The sequence below is a fragment of the Microcebus murinus genome, chromosome 1, assembly GCF_040939455.1.
Source record: "Microcebus murinus isolate Inina chromosome 1, M.murinus_Inina_mat1.0, whole genome shotgun sequence".
NCBI classification, from domain to species: Eukaryota; Metazoa; Chordata; class Mammalia; order Primates; family Cheirogaleidae; genus Microcebus; species Microcebus murinus.
Window position 1 is genome coordinate 148,550,513 of NC_134104.1, and position 21,910 is coordinate 148,572,422.

Consider the following 21,910-nt stretch of genomic DNA (forward strand, 5'->3'; position numbering starts at 1 on the left):
CAGGGCTGGGCCCTGGAGCTGACCACAGAAGGCCCTTTTGCTGGCCACCTGGCCTGCAGCAAGGAAGTGAGCTGCATGCCCTACCCTCGATTCCCAGTCCCCCTCTGGGACATCTCCTACAGAGGTTCATCCCGGGGTGTCCTATATCAGCCTTCCCGCCTTGCATGTTCTCAGGACTAAATGCAGCCCTTTGCCCTCAGTAGACACGGGGAGGGAGGGGCGGAATGAAATCACTTTAATAGCATAGCAACATTTTAGGACCAGGAATCACAGAGGAAGGAAACATTTTGTCTTCCATTTGCACAATTCTGCTGAGGTGTATGGTTGCACTGGACAATCTTACAGACAAGATTTTTCACATTGAGAACTTAATAAATAGATACTTAAAATGTCAAACTTCAGAGACAACGAGTTACGAGTGTGATTGTTTGCTTATTCTGTCTCCTCTGGGCCAGGAGGTTGCTTCCTGCCGGGCTGAGGGAGGCCGGGTCCCCTAGGAGGGGTACTCGTACTCCTCGGCACTGCGCCGGCCAAAATCCATCCAGCCCATGTAGTCCCGGTCACTTATCCTGTGGCTGGGGTCCACGCTCTGCAGGTTCTTGATGACGGACATTCGGCCAGAAGGAGCTGCAAGGAACAGGGAAGGAAGGAAACAGGGGGGCCGCTCGTTCAGTCAGTGAAGGAGAACAATGGAAAAAGCCAGACAAAAGATAACGTAGACCTTCTTAAAAGTATCAAGGAGCTATCAAGGCAGGGGAATTGTTGGACCAAAACCTAAGAGAGGAGAAAGACCCATGTCTGTGTCACTGGAGAGAGGGCAATATTTACCAGTTATGGGAGTGTTTTGTGCTCTAGGAGTATTTGGGTGGATCCATTTCCTCCTGCCTTGCACAGACTGGGCCCTTGCACAGGTTCTCCTATAGTGTCCCTGTCCCCAAGGGAGTTTTGCTTGTGTAGATGAACCAAGGCATTCCCCAGTACTTACCCATTTCCAAATTTCACCCCTTAATATCCCTGACGTGTTTGGAGAGCTCTTGTCATTAAGGTAGTGCAATTATAATACTTTGATGTTGGAATGATATTTTTAAAAAATGGAATCAAGTCCCATTGCTGTATAAATGTTTAAAAATTATTAATTTGAAAGTAACCTTCTTTTTAAAAAAATTATATTCAGACAAAGATACATCGTCAGGTTAAAGTATTGGCACCTCAGCAATACTCAAAGAAGAGTGGGCGAGAGGTGATAATAGAGGTGATTTAAATCAGCCATTTTTTTTTTTTTTTTGAGACAGAGTCTCACTGTCTTGCCTGGGCTAGAGTGCCATGGCGTCAGCCTAGCTCACAGCAACCTCAAACTCCTGGGCTCAAGCGATCCTCCTGCCTCAGCCTCCCAAGTATCTGGGACTAGGGGCAAGCACCACTGTACCCCGCCTAATTTTTTCTATTTTTAGCTGTTTGGCTAATTTCTTTCTATTTATAGTAGAGACTGGGTCTCGCTCTTGCTCAGCTCTGGTCTCGTACTCCTGAGCTCAAGCAGTCCTCCTGCCTCGGCCTCCCAGAGTGCTAGGATTACAGGCGTGAGCCATAAATCGGCCATTTTGATCAAAACGTAATAACTGAACCTGAAATGGCCCTTTGGGATGGACATCAGTGTTCGGGGACAGGGTGATCCTCCTGTATAATTCACACTAAGGGAGCAGGGACTTGAAGAGGTAGTTTCTTGGGAGGCATGTGACACATAGTCCTAGCCCACAGGACAGACAGTGGCCTCAGGGCTGTGAAATCAGTAGAATGCCTTCTCCTGTGCAAACTAAGGGTTAAGGAAGGGGCCGCCATGGACAAAGCCCAGGCCTATTCAGGAGTAGAGGAGTGGAGGCTCATTCTATGGTTCCCATTGTGTTGGGGCTCACTGTGTCCCCACCTCTGCTGGCGTATAGCCCTTCTGCATGAGGGTGCCCTTGCCAGCTCCTGCCCACAGGCAGAGTATAGACAGACGGTGGCTTATTTACTGACGAATGACACTGCAGAGGCAGTTATCCTGTCTTACTGGGTAATGCAATTAAGCAAGCTAAGTTATAAACAGAAAGAACATCCCCACTTTTCTCTCCCCACCGCCATCCACTGCTAGTTTTGGAATTAAGAATCAACGCAGCACATTCCAGCCCTTTTTGCAGATATTCCAGAATGCAGAAGAAAAACAGCCCTTGCTGTTTAAATGTTCAACACCTTTCACCAGCAAAACCTGCAGACCCAATGACCTGTAGATAGTCACGTGGAAATATGACCCATCCTCCTGCCTGCTTTGATGAAGAACGCCCACTGTAAGGACTGGGCACAGCTGAATATCCATCTAGTGGAAGCAAGTGACAGCTTCAACGTGAACAAGAAGCCGCAGTTGTTGGTTGTCGGTGGGGGTACCGTGTTCAGCCATGGAAGCGGCATTTATTACACACCTCGATTTCCCCATTCCAGATACACCTCTGTCCTCATGTCATCTGTTTTCACCAGAGTCCTCACTCATTTCCCCACGCTGACATAGTCTAGGGGCTCACAACTGGTGCATGGCATTGAATTGAAGGGGCTGGCTTCTTTACACTTTAAAATGCAGGATGGGCAGTACAGCTGGAAAGCCGAACGCCTTCCAGATCCTCTGGGGAGGACGGGACTTGGAAGAAGTCTCAGCCTTACTGCTGCCTAGATGTACAAGCACATGTAGATCATTCATGCTTGTAGAGCCCCGGCTTCCACCCTGACAAAATAAGTTTTTATAACACTTACTGTTTAGGACTGTTATGAGGACTGAGAGAGGCAATACAGATAGAGCATCAGGGCTTTCCCAGGCATGGGGCAGGTGTATACTAAATGCCACCAGATGCCTCACCCCCCTCAGCCCTCCAATAGAATTGCTTCTTCACAGACCATTGAAGGCTGTGCAGATAATTCCTAATGATAAACTCTTTTAAAAATTTATTTAAATTTTTTATTTTTAATTATTATAGTTATATAATAGTTGTCCTGATGGTAACCTCTTTTTTTTTTTTTTTTTTTTTTGAGACAGAGTCTCACTTTGTTGCTCAGGCTAGAATGAGTGCCGTGGCGTCAGCCTAGCTCACAGCAACCTTGAACTCCTGGGCTCAAGCAATCCTACTGCTTCAGCCTCCCAAGTAGCTAGGACTACAGGCATGCGCCACCATGCCCGGCTAATTTTTTCTATATATATTAGTTGGCCAATTAATTTCTTTCTATTTATAGTAGAGATGGGGTCTCCCTCTTGCTCAGGCTGGTTTTGAACTCCTGACCTTGAGCAATCCTCCCGCCTCGGCCTCCCAGAGAGCTCTGATGGTAACCTCTTAAGCACTGTTCAAAGAGTTCATTGTCACGTTTAGAACCTTTAAGCATAATATATACTACAGTTGAGTAAAAATATGATATGATCTCAAATTATGCAAAATAGTTGAAGAAACTGTGCAGTATTTATATGTGTAAAATATTTATTCCTGGTGCACATTTGTCAAATAGAAGGACATAATTGTTTTCTAGCTAGCATTGATCCTGGGTTTTGGCAGCTAAATTTCTAAGTGACTGCTGTTCCCACCTGGGTTTATTTGGCACAATAGGCTGAAGGCAGAGGGAGAGGGGAGTTGAGAAGAAGGCCTAGGAAGAACTTTCCAGCTGAGATTTGTACTATAAGAGCCATTGTCAAGCTTTGGTTCTAGGAAATACTTTGGTAAGTAGCTTTTTTTACTAGAACAGTTTCTCTCGGATCTTCCCTAAAGTTGGGGAGAGGGTTTCCAGATTTATGGGTCAATGAAAAGCCTAGAATATAGATGTCAGACTGGTTTGGCTGAAATCCAGCCCACAGCTGAGCACAGATACTGAATTACTTTCAGACAGAGAATCAGCAGGAACCCAAAAGCTTTCAGATTTCTCTGTCATCTGACTAGTATATCCATCTCTTTCAAGTTAACTAGCAGGAAAGCAAAACAGAAGGTGGTGGTTGGGGCAATTTCCCAAAGAGAGGAAGAAATATAACAAATTACCTTGTTCCTGCCTTCTGAATGCCCTGGTCAAGGAATTCCAGTCTCGCCTTTATATAGCATCGCAGGAGACTGGAGAGCAGAGCCCTCCACTTTCTCCCTCTCCAGTCTAGCCATGGGTTAGGGTTCAAATAACCCTCACCCTGGCACACATGCCAGTTGGGTAAGAGAGCTTGATGGAAAAGGGGCCCCATCTCCCATCCCAAGTCCCGTCCACCGCGTTTGCTTAATGGTGTGTTTGTCCAGTTTAGCTCACTGCCCCCCAGCCGGTGTTCATCATCAGGGTCACCACGGATACAGTTGGTAGAAAAAACTGCCCCCAGTCCAAAACATGACTCCCTGTGGCTCCCAGGGCCTGTGCATCCAGGGCAGAGGGCGTTCAGTATACCTGGGAACCCTTTTCCAGGGTGCAGTAATTATCTTTTAATGATGTCTTCATAAAATGGTGTTGAACTTAAACAGCACCACTGCTAAAAATCTGTTCAAAGAAAGCTCTTTAAGGTTCCCCTTACTGATAAATTAAATCCTCCACACCGCCTCTGTTTGCTACAAAGGACGTCCAGAAAACTGCACAGGCGGGTGCAATGAAACTCAGGAAAGGAAAGTGAAAACCCTAGTAGTGTAACCCGTCGTCGCCTGTGTTTCCCACCTAGGGGTTCCTTCGGACAGGCAGGTGCTAGAGAAGAGGGTCACAGGATTGGGAGCCCCGGGCAGGGGCAGAAGCGAGGGACAGGGAGGCATCATCCTTACCTTTCCGGGCTTGCTGGATGTATCTGGCCAGCAGCGCGCCCAGGTGCGCTCGGGACTCGCCGTCGGTCCTCTGCACTGCCCTGAGCTGCCTCCGGGGCGCCTCCTCTGCCCGTGGCAGCCCGGAGCCCGCGGGATCTGCCGGGGACACGGGCTGCGTCAGGGCGTCCGCCGCCAGGACGGCCATCAGCACACACAGGCACACGCCCCTGTTCATTGCTGTGGAGAGCAAAGGAGGACGGGGTGTTCATGGAAAGGCTTGGCATCCAAGGCCTCCCGCGGGGGTCGGGCATCCAGAAGCAGGCTCAGGCCAAACGTGGGCGCTCCAGACCCGCCAGGCAGGCGCAAGCACCAGGAGTCGCCAAGTGCAGACCCCAGCCCAGGGCGACGGTGCGCGTCCAGGTGCACCTGGCGCGTCTTTCGGGTAATTCTCACCTAGTGCCCAGGGTGGGGAGAGAGACCCTGTTTTCTGCTGCGTTTAGCAGAAGGAATGTCTGCTTTCCTAAAGTTTGAGGAAGCTGTCTTAAGAGTGCCTCTCTTCTAACCGGAATAGCATGGGATTAAAGATAGTGTGAAAAATAAATACCCCAAAGAGAAGACGCTGTGGGAGGATTGAGACCCTCAAAGAAAGGAAGCCCCTTTCCGGACACCTAACAAATTTCCAATATGCAAATACAATAAATGATGGGAAAAAAAGAGAGAAACACAGTTTAAAACGTGGGAGCAATAAAAGCCATATTTATAAAGTTTTCTCAAGGTGCACATGGGAAATGGCAACAAACCACTTCGCAAAACACAGGTAGGGTTTTAAAAATGAGAAATCTGTGCCCAGCCCTCAGTCGCTGCCAAAGTCCCGCTGCATTTTAGACCCCGCAGCAGATAAAACACCCGCACGTTTCTCTCCCTCCTCAAAGCCTTGCAATTTTCTTCAGTCTTTAGAAAATGCGTTGAAGCCTTCAAACCTCTTGGCATTTTATTTGAAAACGCCGATTTGCAAGCGAATCCTAGCCAGTGGGTATTCCAGCGCTGCATGCAAAACAGAAGAAAGTGGGAAAGCGGGTGTGGGAAAGTCTCTGCAGCGGCTCTAGCCACCCAGCCATCATTTTTAGACCCACAGCAGCTATTTCTGACTTTAAGAAATGTCTTTACAGCTGTCGAAGGGAAGACACAGAAAAATTAAAAATGAAAAGGAAAAAAAAAGGGAAAGGGGTACCAAAGTGAAGACAGCATTCTTCAAAGACGCACGACAGCTGAATCCCCCGCGGGCGAGCGCAGGGACCTACCTTTGGGTTGGACGCGGCGGGCTTAGCGTTTCCACCGGAGCAGCCGCGCAGCCCAGCCAAGTTCAGGATCGCCGGGCCTGCGGGCGGCCGCGTCTTAAATAGCCCCGCCCGGCGCCGCGGGCCAGTCATCTGTGTGCCCAGCGCTGACGCAGACCCGCGGCAGCACGTGCTCGGAGGGCGGCCCCTGGGGCGGCAGCCGCTGGACGTGGCTCCTGGGGGAGAGAGGAAATAGCCCAGCGGAGGGGGCTGGCGGGACGCCCCGGGTCCGGTCCCCCTCCCTGTCCTAGGCGCTTCCGCCCCGACCCTGTCCCGCAGCCTCCCCGCCGCCGCGCAGTCCCAGCGCGGCTCTCTGGGTGGGGAACGCAGGTTTCTGGAGTTTCCTGCCCGGTGGATGGAGACACTGCCCGGGTTTAGTCCGCTTTGGGGCCACAAAAGAAACTGGGGGGACCCTAGGCAGGGCCGAGAGTCAGCAAGGCGTAGTTCTGAGGGGGTGGGGCACCTCGGAGAGCACCCGAGGCTCTGGGTTTGGGACCTGCGGGGGCTCCCTCGCGGGAGGGAGGAGGAGTCAGGGTCTTCTCTTTCCTCTCAGCCCCTTTACTCGTCCTCCTCGAAGTCCCCCAAGATCCCGACGGCCACAGTTCCCGGGCCAGGGAAAGGGCTCCGGCCGCAGTTGGCCGTCAGCGTCCTGGGCCTCTTCTTAAGCAGCTGTGAAATGGGGGTGACACCGTCTGGCTTTGGTCAGAGGCACCTGGTTTGGGAAAGGGCTGAGTTTTCTTCCCGGGCTGGGTTATCCCCCTCCCGCGGCGCCCGGGGCTCCCCACCGCCCCCAAGGTCGGGTCGGCAACAGCATCCGCCGCTCCCACCCTCCCGGAGTACTCACGTCCCCGGGCTCAGTCCCCGCCAGAAGCCGGGCTGCTGGGCCTGGAGACCAGCGCCTCGCCCCTGCCACTCACCCGCCCGGAGGAGGGAAGGGAGGCACCGAGGCCGCCGTGCGCTGTCGCTCCCCTGGCTGCGCAGCCGGCCCAACCAGAGTCGTGGTGGTCTACACCCTGAAGCCCTTTGGGTTGGAGTTTGCTGGCTGGTGCTTGAGCTCACGCGGCCCTGCAAAGGCACCGCCAACCCCATTTCACAGATGGCAAACCGAGGCGCGAGGAAGAATAGCGCCTCGCCAACGCACTCCGGGTCTCTGGGTCTCTGCGCACCGGGGTCTCCCAGCCTGGGACTTGGCGACACCACGGGCCATCCTCGAACCCCAGGGCCTCAACTCCACCCCTCTTCCTTCCCTCATCCCTCTCAGATGCAAGGAGGAAGATTTGGAAGTGTTTATTTTAAAATTGAAATCTGTACTCAGTTCTGGAACTCCCAGCTTGGAGAAACTGTGGGTTCGCTTGTGCGGGGGTCGGCTGGGGGCCGGCGGGGGATGCCTCTGCTTGCTGCCTCCCTTTCTCATCCCCGAGAGGCAGCTGCGTTTCTGCAACCTACAGGCAACATTTTTGAAACAGCAGCTGATTAAATGCTTTCCAATGATTTCCCCACAAGGCTGCAAAGGTTTGTGTAGTTGGGGAAACTAGTTTTATGTGTGACCATGGCAGGACATATCTGGAACCATAAGCTCTTTATGGAGCAGAATCACCTACAGGGTTTGTTCAAACACAAGAAGAGCATCCCATGAGCCTGAGAATCTGCATTTCCAACAAATTCCCTGGCCACGATGAAGCCTCTGGTCTGACCACACTTTGAGAATTCTGAGAACACACTGCTATAGAACTTGCCTACTTTATGCCAGTTATTTAACTCCCTTCCCTCTGTCCATTTAATTACTATTTATTGAACACTTACTTTGTAGCAGGCCCTGGGGATGCCATGTGAACAGGAGCTGGCAATGCAATGCCGGAGCTGGAGGAACAAGTAGACAATCACCTCCCGGTGCTAGTGATGTATCTGGTCACATCTCAGAGAGATGTCTTAATGAGGGAGCTAGGGAATGAGGTTAGGGTTTTAGAAACATGAATCAGGCGGTGATGCAGAAGGGGTTCCAAGGACAGAGAGACTAGAAGGGCTGGGTGGGAGGGCTTGGGGACAGAGGGCCACAAGGGATCAAGAGAGATTTATATTTAGGATAATAAACCATTATGAAACCTATTAATTATTCCGAAACATCATAAACATGATGCAAATCAGAAGTGTTCAGATAACATCCAGAAAATAAATAAAATTACAGAAAAGGAGAGAGATTCCAGCTACGCCAGGAACAATCTCTTGTGGTTCAAGCAACCTGTGAGGGCAAGGGGACCTGGAGACTGAGGCTGACCTTGAGTTTCCAAGCTGGGCGACAAGGGCGGGCGGCAAAGTGTTACTGGAGATAGGGAATCCAGGAGGAAAAGCAGGTTTGTGTGGAGGTGGGGTGGCTCATGAGTTCGATATGGGGTTGAGCTTGCCATTTGTGCGTGGACAGTCCAAGAGGAGGTCAGGGACCTGTGTCCTGAGCTCAGGACACTGGAGGGGCACTGGAGGTATAGACCCTGAGTTTGACATGATGGTGGGTGGTGGCTGCCAGCCTGGGAGTTGTAGCGAGTCAAGAAAGGTGGTGGCATGGGGGGGGGAGGTGTGCCTCTAGACAGACCCCTGAGGAGTGGCAGCATCCAGGAGAGGGTAGAGGAAAGAACGCTGGCTCAGAACCAGAGGAGTGGCCAAGAGGCCAGAGTGCAAATGCCACAAGCAGAAGTCAGAGGGAAAAATGACTATTAGAAGCTGGAAGAGGTGCTGTGCGGTGGGCATTGTAGCCGCCCTGCCCCCCACCCCCTAGAAATGAGAATTCTGAGCAAGCGTGTGTTACAGAAGATCCGTTAGGAAAACAAAATGTCAAAAGGGGTCTGAACTCCTTGGCCATAGTAACAGTTTTTCCTTCTTAATGGATCAGAGGGCACTCATCATTCTGACCATTGTCCCTAAGCCGGTTGGGCCTGTAGCCTGCACTTTTCCCCTGCAATACATATACATATCTGCGTTAAAGAGAATCCATTTGGTCACTAAAAAGATATTTGCCTGATGCCTCCTGAAGCAGATGCTTTGGGTTTTCTTCACCACCTCTGGCTCCAGCTGGGCTGGGCAGTTTTCAGCTCTGACAGCATTTCCACCTCACACTTCCAAACCACCCCTCTCCACTCCTCTCCCTCACAGCTCAGCCCTGGCAGAGGTGCAGTGTGGAAGTAAGGGTGTTAACTCCCCGGAGGGCAACCTTCAGCCATTGGGCGATGGGAACCCCAGTCTCTCATCTTCTGTATGGACCATTCTGGAAGCTTCTGGAAACTTCTCAAAGGTCCTTTGCCTGTAGCAGTGACCTTGATTAACATCTCTTTAATTGGCTTTTTCTCTTTCCTTGTCTTATATGTCTCATTTCTTTCTCATCTCCCTGTTAATGGGGGAGGGGGGTGGGGTGGGGGGAGCCAAACTCTGTAAAATCATTTTAAAGAGATTTACTCTGAGCCAAATCTGAGCCAAATTTGAGGGCCATGACCTGGAGCCACTCCCAAGAGGCCATGAGCAAGTGGGCCTGCTGTGGCTGGGCTACAGTTTGGATTTATACATTTCAAGGATACAGGGGTTACAGGTAAAGTCATGAATCAATACGTGGGAGGCATACATGGGTTTAGCCCCAAAAGGTGGGCCATCTTGAAGGGGGGGCTTATAGGTTATAGGTGTGTTTAAAGATTCTTTGGCTTGTAATTAGTTAAAGATGTGAAGCTTTGTCTAAAGGCTTGGAATGTTTTAACATAAGAGTTATTTATCAGAGATAAGCCACCAGACATATATTTGTTGTGTAAATTGAGGACCTGTAGGCTTGCCTTGCATACCCTTAGGCCTGTAAATGGGTAACAAAGGATGTCCTCAAGAAGAGCCATGGAGGTATGGGGGCTTGATAAGGCATGCCTGACCTCCTTCCTCCTGGCAGGCAGTTTAGTTTTAGGATATTCCTTTGGCCACGAGGGGGTCCATTTAGTCAGCTGGTGTGTGTGTGGGTGAGAGCTTTAAAATTTTATTTTAGTTCACATCTCAAATAAACCACTTGCCCCAAGTGTGTCTAATTTCAGTATAATCCTACCAAAGACAGCAACTGTCTATCAGGCAGTGTTGGGATACGACAGTGAGCAAAACACACAATCCCTGTGCTCATGGTGCTTCAATTCTAGTGGGGGAGATGACAACAAACAAGAGAAATACATCTCATGCATGGCAGGTCAAGGATGGACACACATCCTTTCGGGGAAAGTAGAGCAGGGTGAGGGTCCGGGGAGGGCTGGGCAGGGAATCTGCAGGGACACATGCAAACCCCTGCCTGAGTACCCTCTGGTAGGCTCTTTGCTGTGTAAAGTCCTACGTACTTTACAAAGAAACGGTTTTGCTGAATGATTTGGACTGAAAGCAGATAAAGAAAAGGGAAGTTGTGATGAGAGTTCACCTCATAGGACAGTTCACCCTTGCTTGGAGGTTGTTTTGTATTTCATCAAATGTGAGATGATAATTGCATTCAATCCTAAGCCCTTCCTCTTGTCTCAGGAAAGGAATAAAAAAGGCAGCGGCCTCTCTGTTCTTCCTGCTCCCCAACTACTTCCTATCACCGAGTGAGATCCACCATCTGGGGCCCAGAGCTCCTCATGATGTGAATGTGGGAGGTTATAAAAGACTGAAAAACACAGGGATCAGGTCCAGGTCCCCATTTGAAAGGGAGTAGTGGTGAGAGGAAACCTGCGACTGTTCACTGGCTTTGGAGTCTAGAAATTTCCATCTGATTGTGATGAAAAGAATTTAAGTGAGGTGTGGTTCAGAGTTGGGGAGGCATCCCCGAAAAGCAGTCCCTGAAATAGATATGATGTTTTTCAATGTAGGGTGTTTTAGCCATGGGCAGTGTCTCAAAGTCATATGTCCATTTTGTGTTTGTAGAAAACTTGGAATTTCCAGGGACATGCTAGTGTAAGGGCCTGGTTGCAGCCCAAAGCTGCTGGCTCACGTGTGCGAGCCCGGATAACAGAAAATTGGCCCACGGGAGGAGTAATCGGCTTCTGGAAACTGCTAGCTTGGGGCCCAAAGGTAGAGCTATCAGCTAAACGCATATTTCTGCTTCTGAGAATCGCTTGCTTGCAGCTAGACGCATAGGTACGGTGCCAGATAAAGGAGAAAGGCCCCCTTGCCGCCGGCGGGCTACCAGTCCACCAATCATTTTAAAGACTAACACGCGCAATCAGCTTGTGCAGCACGGGTGTTCAAGAGGGAGGGGGGATAAAAGGGCAGACCCAGCTTTGGTCAGGGTCCTTGCCTGTAAGAGTGACCACTGGGCTGGTACTCTAGGGCCTGGACCCTGGCTAGCCAGAAAATAAAGCTCCTCTTGAGTGATTGCATCCTTGGTGTCTTTGTTCGTCTGCCTGGCGGGGTGCAGGAGGCCGGTCCCTAACACTAGCGCCTCCTAATTTATTATTCATAGAATTTAAGGCTGTTACAAGTTATTCCCATTTAACAGAGGTCAGAAGACTGTTTGCTGTGATCAGAAATGCAATGGGTTGAAGGCTTCTTCTTTGGATCTTGAGTTTTTTTCTCCTAAACATGTATTAATATTAGAAATGCATTATTTGTCCTGGAACACTTCAAAGGCCCACATAACCATTGTCATCTGCCAATATCTAGAATGAGTTGACTTAAAAGAAGGAAGTAGCTGTCAACAGAAAAGAACCCAAACTCTGTAAAATAATTTAAAGCAGTCTATTCTGAGCTGAATATGTGCAACTGTGGCCCGGAGCCACACCCAAAAAGATTTGAGCAAGTGGTCTCAGTGTGGTTGGGTTACAGTTTGGTTTTATACATTGTAGGGAGACAGGAGTTACACATAAAGTCATAAATCAATGCATGGAAGGAGTATATTGGTTTGGCCCCAAAAGGCAGGACAGCTTGAATCAGGGGAGTATAGGTTATAGGTGGGCTTAAAGATTCTTTGATTTGTAATTGGTTAAAGAAAGGAAATTTTATATAAAGGCTTGGACTGTTTTAAGTTAAAGAAGTCTATTAATCAGAGACAAGCCACTGGACATATACAGAGACTCAAGTGATTTACTTAAATAAATCAATGACCAACAGGTGTGGTTTAACCTTTGCCTTATATGGCCTTAGGCTTGTTAATGGTTTTGTATTTTATTGTAATAAAGAATAACTCCTAAAGGGACAGGGCATAACTAGGTGCCTGACCTTCCTTTTGCTCATGGCCAGCAACTCAGCTTTAAGTTTGTTTTTTGGGGGGTTCCCCTTGGCCAAGAGAGGGTCCATTCAGTCGGCGGGGGCTCAGGGTGGGGCTTAAGATTTTACTTTAGTTCACTTAGCTGTGGTCATTTTGAACAGTGTTTCCTTTTCCTAATGATAAATGTCTTTGGAATGTCTTTTCTCAGTCCGGGCTCCTATAAAAGCAGAGCCTGAGACAAGCACCTGGATGTGGGGAATTTATTTGGGAGAGGACCCAAGGAAGCAGGAGTGAGGGAGCAGGGGAGAGAGGGCAGATGTTGAAGTGTGAGTAATACATGGGTTACTGCTGTGGACCAGTCCCCCTTGGGTTTCTCTGAGATGCTTCTTGGAGCACGTCCCTAACCAGCCTACCTGAGGCCAGGAGGCGAGCCTGCGGCATTTACCCACCAACTCCCATTTTCCTGTTAGTTGAGGACTGTTGGGGGGGGGTTATCCCCCCCTTCACTTCCAAATAGGCCTCCTGCTCCTGCAGAGCCAGAGTAAGCCCTCGGGCAGAGAAGAGAGAAGCATATGGCTGAGGTGGGAACAGCTACAGGTGGGAAAGCAAAAGGACGTCAACGGTGACTGTGCCTTAGCCCAGGCTGCTATAACAGAAATACCATGGACTGGGTGGCTTTAACAACAGTCATTTATTTCTTACAGCTCTGAAGCCTGGGACATTCAAGATTAGAGTGCCAGCATGGTGGGGGCCTGGTGAGGGCTCTTTTCCTGGCTTATGGGCGGCCGTCTTCTTGTTGTGTCCTCACATGGCAGAGAGAGAGAGAGAGACAGAGACAGAGAGAGAGAGAGAGAGAGAGAGAGAGAGCTAGTTTGTTCTTATAGGATACTAATCCTATCATGAGGGTCCCTGTCCCTCATGACCTCATCTAAACCTGATCACCTTCCGAAGTCCCCACCTCCTAATATCATCCCATGGGGGGGGAGGGTTAGAGCTTCAAGAGGTGAATTTTAGGGGGACACGAACATTCATGTAGACTGGGAAAAATCTTCTTTATCACTGGCATTTCTGTAAGTTTGGTGGAATAAAGTAAATCTGAATCTGGGCGGACCTTTAGGGCCCTTCCCTTCAAGAAGCATGAATCCAAACACCGCTAGGTGGAGTAAAGCAGGAAGAGCAAAGGCACAACGATACAGGCCTGGTGAGTGATACCTTGGGCACCCCTGGGGTACTCTAGGGCCTTAGAGTCATCTCACCTGGGGGTATGAGGGAGTAACTGTCATCAGTCGCTGGCTGAGGGCAGCTCCTGGGGGCATTCATTCATTCATTCCCTGGCACTTCCGGCCTGCTGGTGAGCAGGCTGGGGGGTCCCCAGGTGCAGCGGAAGCCCTCAGAGGAAGAGCTGAAGGTGCTGAGACCAGAAGCTGGGCCTGCAGGCACCACCATGGTGAGGCCCAAGCGGATGTGGGTGGGGCAGCCACAGAGCCACTACCCCGCTAAGACTCTGGTCCTCCCTGGTAGAACAGACCACATTTTATCTTACTTTCCCACAGCATGCTTGGTACCTATCAGCTGCTCAATGAATACTTGTTAAATGAATTCTTCATCTATGTGAGCATCTCATCTGTGGGGGGGGGGAAGGAGGGGGAAGCAACTGTGACTTATTCACCCAGTGCAAGGATTGTGCTGGACACATGCAAAGTGACCTATACACGTTTACCAAGTTCAGCTGTTAGTCTCATCAGTTTAATTGACTGAATTTACAAGGTGCATAGTTGGGAATGAAAAGTCATCGCCGGCTCTTGATGTGTTCATTGCCTTCCAGCTAGCCGCAGGGATCAGTCTTAGCACCATTTCATTTAGCCGGGGACGTAAGAGCCACCAGAAATGGGAGGTCACCTAGTAAATGGATGACGGGAATGAGAGACCAGCTCCTAGCTGAGTGACCTTCAGACTTCCTTTTGTTTTTCAAAGTAATATTGAAAAGCCAGGAGGAGCCCTACAGTTGCTAGAAAAATCGGCCACCAGTGTTCCCAGGCCTGTCCTCTGGCTCCCTTTCCTTTGTGGAAGGTTTAGAAGAAGCCTCTGTGGCTCTACTTGAGCATAGTTAGTAAACAGCCAGACCCCAGTTATTTGAGGGGCATGTGGGAGTCTTTGTGGTCCTGCTGATCCAGCTTCCCTCTGAAGCTGGGGTCCCCTCACAGTGGAAGACAAGTCTGTGTCCCCTGGGATGGTCCCAGCCACCAGTGGAGACATCTCCCACCTTACCAACCCTCCTGCTGCCCGAATGACAGCCATTCCCTCTCCTTTAAGGGTTAGGGACACAGCTGTTCCTGGACAACAGCATGGGGGAAGGCTCATAGTTTTAAAAATTAAAGTAAAACAAAATGGTTTGAATAGGTATTAAATGCACGTAATTCAAAATGTAAAAGGCACAAAAGGGTGTACAGTGAAAACCAATTCTTCCCTTCATCCCTGTCCCTCTACCACACAGAGGCAAGGAGCTCTTCCAATTTTTAGTAAATCCTTCCAGACATAGTCCATGTACATATGAGCAAATCATATTAAGTATCAAACACACACATGCACACACACACAGTCGCCAAAGGAAGCATATAATACATAATTTCTCTAGTTTGCTTTTTTCACTTAAAATATGTGTTTGAGGTCACTTTATATTGTCAGCATAATTCTACCTTTATGTCTGTAGAACATGCCATGGTATGCACCTTAGTTTATAGCCAGTGCCTTATTCATAGAAATTTAAATAGTTTCCAATTATTACCAGTGCTCCTTAAATATACATCATTCTACACATCCCCAAGTTTACCTAGCAGTGGAACTGCTGAATTAAAGTGCAGCTAGTACTGTCCTCTAAGTGATGTTTCAGAAATTTATGTTGACTTTTTGGGTGGGCACAATCATGGGCGTTGCTACTGGCATTTGGTGGGAGGGGCCAGGCAACCCTCTGGATGGATGAGCACATGATGTTGAATGACCCACTGGACACTCACATAGGTGGAAAAGTCTGTCTATAACTATCCAGGCCTAAAATCTAGCTTTATAATAACCTATAAAAACTAAAGTATTTTTTGCACAGTTTTAACATAACTAAACTTTCCAAGAATGTAAGGACTATTAAATCAAATGAAGATAGCATGGTGTTTTGTTTGGGATTTTAATAGGAATGGTCACCATTCTGAGAAATCATGGAACTAGTCCCAACGTGGCCTGTGAGGTTTGAGTTCCCTATGTGATACACTGGTATTAGCCCCCATTTCTAGCTGTCTCATTCACAAATCTTGTGTATATACTATTTAGCCTTTATTTCAACTCATCAAATACAAAGAAGAAAATTCTATAACATTCAGTTGCAAATCGTTTTACTTGTCTTAAATCCAGACTTACTCATTCCTAAGTTGGGCGCATGTCTGACAATCTCCGGTGTGTCTTCTAGTTAGTTGTGCCTGAACATTTACATGTTGAGCTACATATTATTGTATTATAAATTGCTTTCTTTTTAGTATAGAATGTATTTTCTATTCACATTATATTTGGGGTTTTATATTGATGTTTAACAATATCCTGGGTGTAATATAAAAGATAAACAAGACTGGACACTAGTGGAAGTGATAAGGACAGACTTTAATCAGTCATATGCTATTAAGAGTCCAGCGTGAACTAAGCTCAACTTCGATTTGCACAGAGGTGACCAGATGTTTTCAAGAGAGAATGAGGACCAGGGAGGCGGGGGAGCGGAGGCGCAGTCGAGTCGGGGAAGTGAACAATTACAAAAAGTGGGAAGCAGGTGGAGGTGTGCATTGGTCCATGTGAAACCCATCTGGGTTTGTTAATTGGCGCTCTTCAAAGTTAGGCTCCTTCCCTCCTGCAGAGCCTGGAAGTCCGGGGGCCCTATCTTCAGGTGTTGGCTGGAACAAGCAGTGAATTCTCTTGGCAACCTTGAGTTTTCTCAGGCAAACGCTTTAAAGGAGGATAGAGTCATCCTAAGGATGTGGCCTTGGGCTGTTAGAAACCCTGTTAATGTTTGTTCAAGTCTTTACAGGCCAACGTTGAGACCTAGCTGAGAAAAGGTTCAGAAGAACCTGGCTGGAGTTTGGTCAAGGAGAGAACCTTTGTCAGCAGATATATTGGAATAGTTATAAATGTTATTTCAGGATCCTAAAGGGATAATGAGAAACATGTGTTGTCAAAAGGGGATGTTGAGTCAGACGGGGTTGGGGATCCAGACCTTAAGAGCGTGGACATCTAAGGCCTAATTGTGCCTTAATCGTGCTCCACCTCTCTCTTTGTACCCTAACTCAACCTGGGGACAGCAGGAAAGCAAATGTTGGGAGGAGGGAAAGAAAGCAGGGGTTACAGCAAAATGCGATGGCAAGTGTGTGTGTGTGTGTGTGTGTGTGTGTGTGTAGGGGCCAGGATGTGGTCATCAAAAGAGAGAAGTGGTGCAAAAAGATCACCAAACACACATTTCTTCTTCCTCCTCCCCCTGCTAATCACTGACCACTGGGCCCAACCACATCACCCAGTCTGTGCTCAGCTTCTCCTGGACAAACCTGAGATCCAAAGGTGGAAAGAAAAGTCCTGGATTTCAGCAGGGAGGTGGACAGTGACAGCCTTAGAAGTTCTCTGGAGGTCCAGGGTTTTAGGAAAAGCAAGTTTGAGGATACTTTGCTTAGGGAGAATGCTGAGCAGCGTCCAAAGGGCATGTTGGTGGGGAAGGCAGTAAAAAAAAAAAAAAAAAAAAAAAAGACATTTCATCCTAAAAAACAGTGGTATTTGGACAGCAGGAATTTGTCAATTAACATAAAAGTTCTGTTTAGATTTTCGTGATGTCCATTCCTTAAGGAATAACATGAACCTCCATCCGGTGAAACAAAATGCAGAAAATTGGCAGCCTGGAAATGAGGGGTCTGTGCATATATTTCCTAGCACCCAGGATGATGAGTGAAGGAGGGAGTTTGTTTACCAGCTTCCTCGACTTCCCCAGAGATGGCTTGGGCCTCCAGATGAGAGGGGAGCTTCTGCGTGCTGTGCCCAGGGGCTACCAAGGACTTGAAGAGGAGCAAGAATACGATTTTATCTGCCAGATTACATTTCTTATGTAAGTTACTGGAGCTTGGAGTTGGGAAGAAAAATAGACTAGGTTTTCTAGGTTTTCCAACAAGCATCTTGGTTTATATTTTGGATCCTGTCTTGGTTTGTTTATTCCCCCACCCCCAAACAGATCCCAGGACAAAGACCTGGAGGCAGGTGGTGTCTTAGGGAGGACACCCCGGAGAGCTGAACGGTGGAGGTGGGGACATGAGAGGAGGAGGAGAGAAAAGTCCGTAGAGTGTGGGTTAAGTCACTGCTGGGGACAAGTGGGGCTCAGTCTTGCTGGGGCCCCTCTGAGAAGCTGTATGGAAACACCTTAGAATTATCCCCTTGGAGCAATTATCCACCACCCCTATCTCCTACTGTTTGGGGCTTACTGTGGAAGGCAGGGTAGGGGACAAGTGACACTCAGACAGGCAGAGGAGACACGTGCAGGTGCTCGATGTGGGAAGCCAGCAGCCTGCACCAGAACTGTCCCCTGCAGCCGCAAGTGGACTCAGAGGGCTGAGGGGCTCTGGGGTGCAGCATCAACAACGTCTCCTGCAGCCCCTAAGTGCAAATCCTCAGGAAAGACGCTGTAACATTTTCGAACTGCAAAAACACCCAAGTCTCCTTGTTTTGTTCTTGGTTGTTGGGGAACATGCTCACCAAGAGGAGACATGTTCAAGACATGTGTCCTCTCTCTCACACCGGACACCATTCTCTTTCCTCTCTGACCCTGGGAGTTTCATAGTGAAAAATGGCATGAGACTTGAGTCCTAAGTCTCCCACCCACTGTCCGTAACCCAGAGCAAGCCACCATGGTCTCGTGACCTTGCACTTGCGCAATTCTCAAACGAGGTGGGAGAGCATCACTTCCTAGAACAGAGGGGATAAACCACAGTGGAAGGAGGTGAGACCTTGGGAAGAAGAAAATTTGCATTTTTAGTCCTTTTCTGCATTCGGCTTTTCTGAGAACCAAAAGACTAGTCTCAGAATGAGAAACCATGGAGGAAACAGCCTACGGGAGGATGGAGTAGAGATGAGAGGCATCTTGGTGTTGTCTCAGTTATACGAATCCATTCTAAGTCTCTAAGTGGGTTCTTCACTCACTTTCTTTTTGGGGAACAGTGGCTTCATTGAGGTAAAAGTAGAGGGCAAATGACACTAAAAGCTCAAGTCCACTAAAACTGTCAAGTTGCAGGAGGTTTATTCTGGGCTCCCTGCGGACGACCCCTTGTATAACAAGATGCTAATTTTAAAGACGAATTATGGATGCAGAGAGCAGGAGAGAACGTGCAGCTATTTCTTGGCAACCCTAATTGCCGCAAGAGGTGCCAGGCTGCTAAAGGCATACGCAAGTACTGTGCACACAGCCGAGAAGATCAGACGCGAGGAGCTGGGTTTGTTAGCAGCCAAAGCCCTGGAACTTACAAAGCAATCTGCTTTCCTTGGGTAGACACAGATGGGCCTAAAGGATTCATTTAGAGAAGGTGCCGCTGGTTTCATGGATGTGTTGTGTTTCTTTTTCTTCCACTCATAACTATTTGCTTTCTTGCTTGAAAAAGGATCCTACAGCAGGCAGTGTGATGGAGTGTGACCGGGGAGAGTAGCCTTCGCGGAGCAGGCCGGCAGCTATTAATACAGATGCATTATCGGACCTCGGGGGTGCCTTGCTGCATCTTTTCTCTGCAGGTTGGCCTGACTTTCAGCCCCCTTGCCCTGTCACTTTTTGCTCAAGTGTTCTTTCTGTTGAGGGTGCAAGTGTACAAGTCCTGGGGAATGAATGCCCCCTGGGAGCAGCCCTCCACCAGTGATTGGTGGCAATTGGTGGACAAATGCCCCAGTGCTCCTCCTCTGTGGGTGGCCTCACTCTGAGGCCACGCTCCATGCTGGCTGCTCGAGTTCCCCAACAGAACTCAGCTCCAGTGGCCCTCGGTGGTGACATGTTCAGAAATGCACCCTTCACTGGCCTTCCCTGCCCGGTGTCGCCTGCTCATTTCTCTGCCTGTGTTTCCCGGGGTCACCTCCTAAACAAACCACTGGCCCTTAAAGCCTTTGCTCAGGGTCTGCTTCTGAGAAAACTCACACTAGGATGGTTGAATTTCCAGCTCCCATCAACTTGAGTCATGTTCCAGAGTTAAAAATATGCCCCATGCGTGTTGCCCCTGTGCACAGGCAGCCAACTGCCTGCGGGCCAGGTGGCTGAGAGATCTGCGCAGTGCTTGGTGCTGTGATAAATGGAGTAGTGACGTTTGGCCTTGAAGAGTTTACTTCTTCCAGGGGCCAGGGGCCGACGTGTGGATGTGAACACTAGGACTCATCTTGGCAGGTTGAGGAGGTTCCTTTTGTACAAGCTGACGAGGCCTTTGCTGAACGTTCCCTGGCTCTCAGTGTTCCCGTAGGTGCAGGCTCACTCCAGCCTGCAGACCCTCGTCCTTTTTGGGGGCCATCAAACCACGCACTAACCCCCAAGTGTACATTTCCTCCAGTCTGAGTCACTAGTTTTGGAATAATCATTCTCAACATGGAGTCCACCAATCCCCTACTTCAGAATCATCAAGAATGCTAGTGACCAAGGCAGAGTTGGGGTCTCATCCCAGACCTACTGCATTGGAATCGTTAAAGATAGGGCCGGGGGTTGCTTTCCCACAGGCTGCTGGGATGTCTTAGGCTGGGCTTTCCAGAGCCTGCCTGAGTGATGCAGCAGGAAGCCTTGCCAGGCGGGACTGGTGGGGGGAGCAGGACAGGGACAGGTGCTGCCAAGGAAGGGTGTGGTCTCACACAAAGTCCCGCAGAGGGTGGCCTCAGCCTGAGCCTGCAGGGGAGCTCTGCGGGAGCTTGTGGCAGGGTGCTGGGCTCTCATACTGCCACACCTGCCCGTCATCGGCAGAGGGCTGCCCTGGGGCAGGTAAACTCACTGGCACTTTTGGTTCTCTGTAGGTGCAGGCAGAGAGACTATCACAGCCTGCCCACAGCCCGCCAGACAGGTCCCAAGTGGAAACCACTGGAAGATGGTAGAGTATGAGGAGAGGATAGAAACCACACAAGGGACCCAAGGGCATCTGGGCAGAACACAATGTCCGCTACAGCAGACAATTAGACTTCAGGCTGCTGGACCCCTATCCCCCATCCCCACTATGGAGTGGGGATGGGGGAGGGGGGTTCTTTTAGGCAATTCCAGATGGGCTTGGCCCCAGGCCAGCTCCTGTTGAGATCTCCCCACCACTTACATGTGCGAATATGCCTTCTCATGCTTTCTAGTTGGTCTGATGGGTTAGCATGTGTGCACACACGCATGCATGGCATCAGAGTGAGCATGATTAGGTGAAACCTTCAAAGCCTCCCCGTGTTGGAAGGGAAGGGGGAGCCCCAGGGCTTATTGCCAAGTCCCCCGCCAAACAGACGCTACAAAGGACACCCCAGTCCCCACAGGCTTCCGAAGGGAGGGGCCGGTTGTAATTATTTGAATGCTGAGAGAGAGAGAGAGAGAGAGAGAGACTTTGCAGGTTGTTATTTCTAAGCAGCTGTCTTGGTGTCAAGCATGAGGACTGTTCTGGGAAAACCAGGCTTATTGTTATTTTATTTAATTTACTTTTTGGTGGGAGAGAGATTTTGTCCACATAAAATCAATGAGTTGCTGAATCATCATGGAAAGGAAAAAAAGGGCGGACACATTTAGGGAAGGGAAGGAGGGGTGCCAGGTGCCACAGGGACGTGACACATCCCTCCCCTCACCCACACGTTCGTCCGCATCCGCCGGGCAGCCACCCTCGAATGCCCTACTTCGGAGGACTTGCTAGGGAGGTCAGCGATGTTTCTGGTGGCTGGCACCTGCTCACCCCTGTCAGCCCAAACACGCTTTTCCTCTCGGGGGAAAAATTACAAACAGGCCCTTTTCTGGGGCGGCTACCAAAATGTCTGATGGTTCCTTGTTCAGTTTTGGAGGTTTCGACAATGGGAATTCTGGTTGTGGGATTATTTGCGTGTCCATCGGGGCTTAGAGACTCTGAGCTTTCTGAGTCCAATCAAAGGTGAATTTGGTTTTATTTTTTCTGTCAATTTCTATTGCTTAGAGCCTCGTTGGCTCTAAATGGCGCTCTTATCACAGCCTCCTGAATCCAACCATCGTTTCCAGCCTTTCTTCCCTCCCTCCCTCCCTCCCTCCCTCCCTCCCTCCCTCCCTCCCTCCCTCCCTCCCTCCCTCCCTCCCTTCCTTCCTTCCTTCCTTCCTTCCTTCCTTCCTTCCTTCCTTCCTTCCTTCCTTCCTTCCTTCCTTCCTTCCTTCCTTCCTTCCTTCCTTCCCTCCTTTATTCAAATACCTATTGCTGCATAACTAATCACTCCAACACTAACCAGTCTGCAGGAGCTCTTTCTGGTAGTGAACTCCACATTCCCCTGACTCCCAAGTTTCCCCACCTGTGTCGGCCCTCTCTCTGGGCTGGAGATCTGGGGCCACGCCAGAGTAAGGACATCTAAGGAAGAATGTTTCTGTGTCCCCGGGGCCCTCCAGTTCAACCCTGGAG

The 21,910-nt window shown here is 49.4% G+C and overlaps 1 protein-coding gene across 1 annotated transcript; it reads right to left on the reverse strand.

Moving 5' to 3' along the window:
• Positions 1-212: 212 nt before the first annotated feature.
• On the reverse strand, positions 213-6,172 carry CCK (cholecystokinin). Its single transcript, XM_012770245.3, has 3 exons — positions 6,068-6,172; positions 4,788-5,003; positions 213-627 (listed from the first exon to the last, which is right to left on the reverse strand). The coding sequence occupies exons 2-3, from the start codon at positions 4,999-5,001 to the stop codon at positions 494-496; spliced, it is 348 nt and encodes a 115-aa protein (XP_012625699.2). The 5' UTR covers positions 5,002-5,003; positions 6,068-6,172; the 3' UTR covers positions 213-493.
• Positions 6,173-21,910: the final 15,738 nt, after the last annotated feature.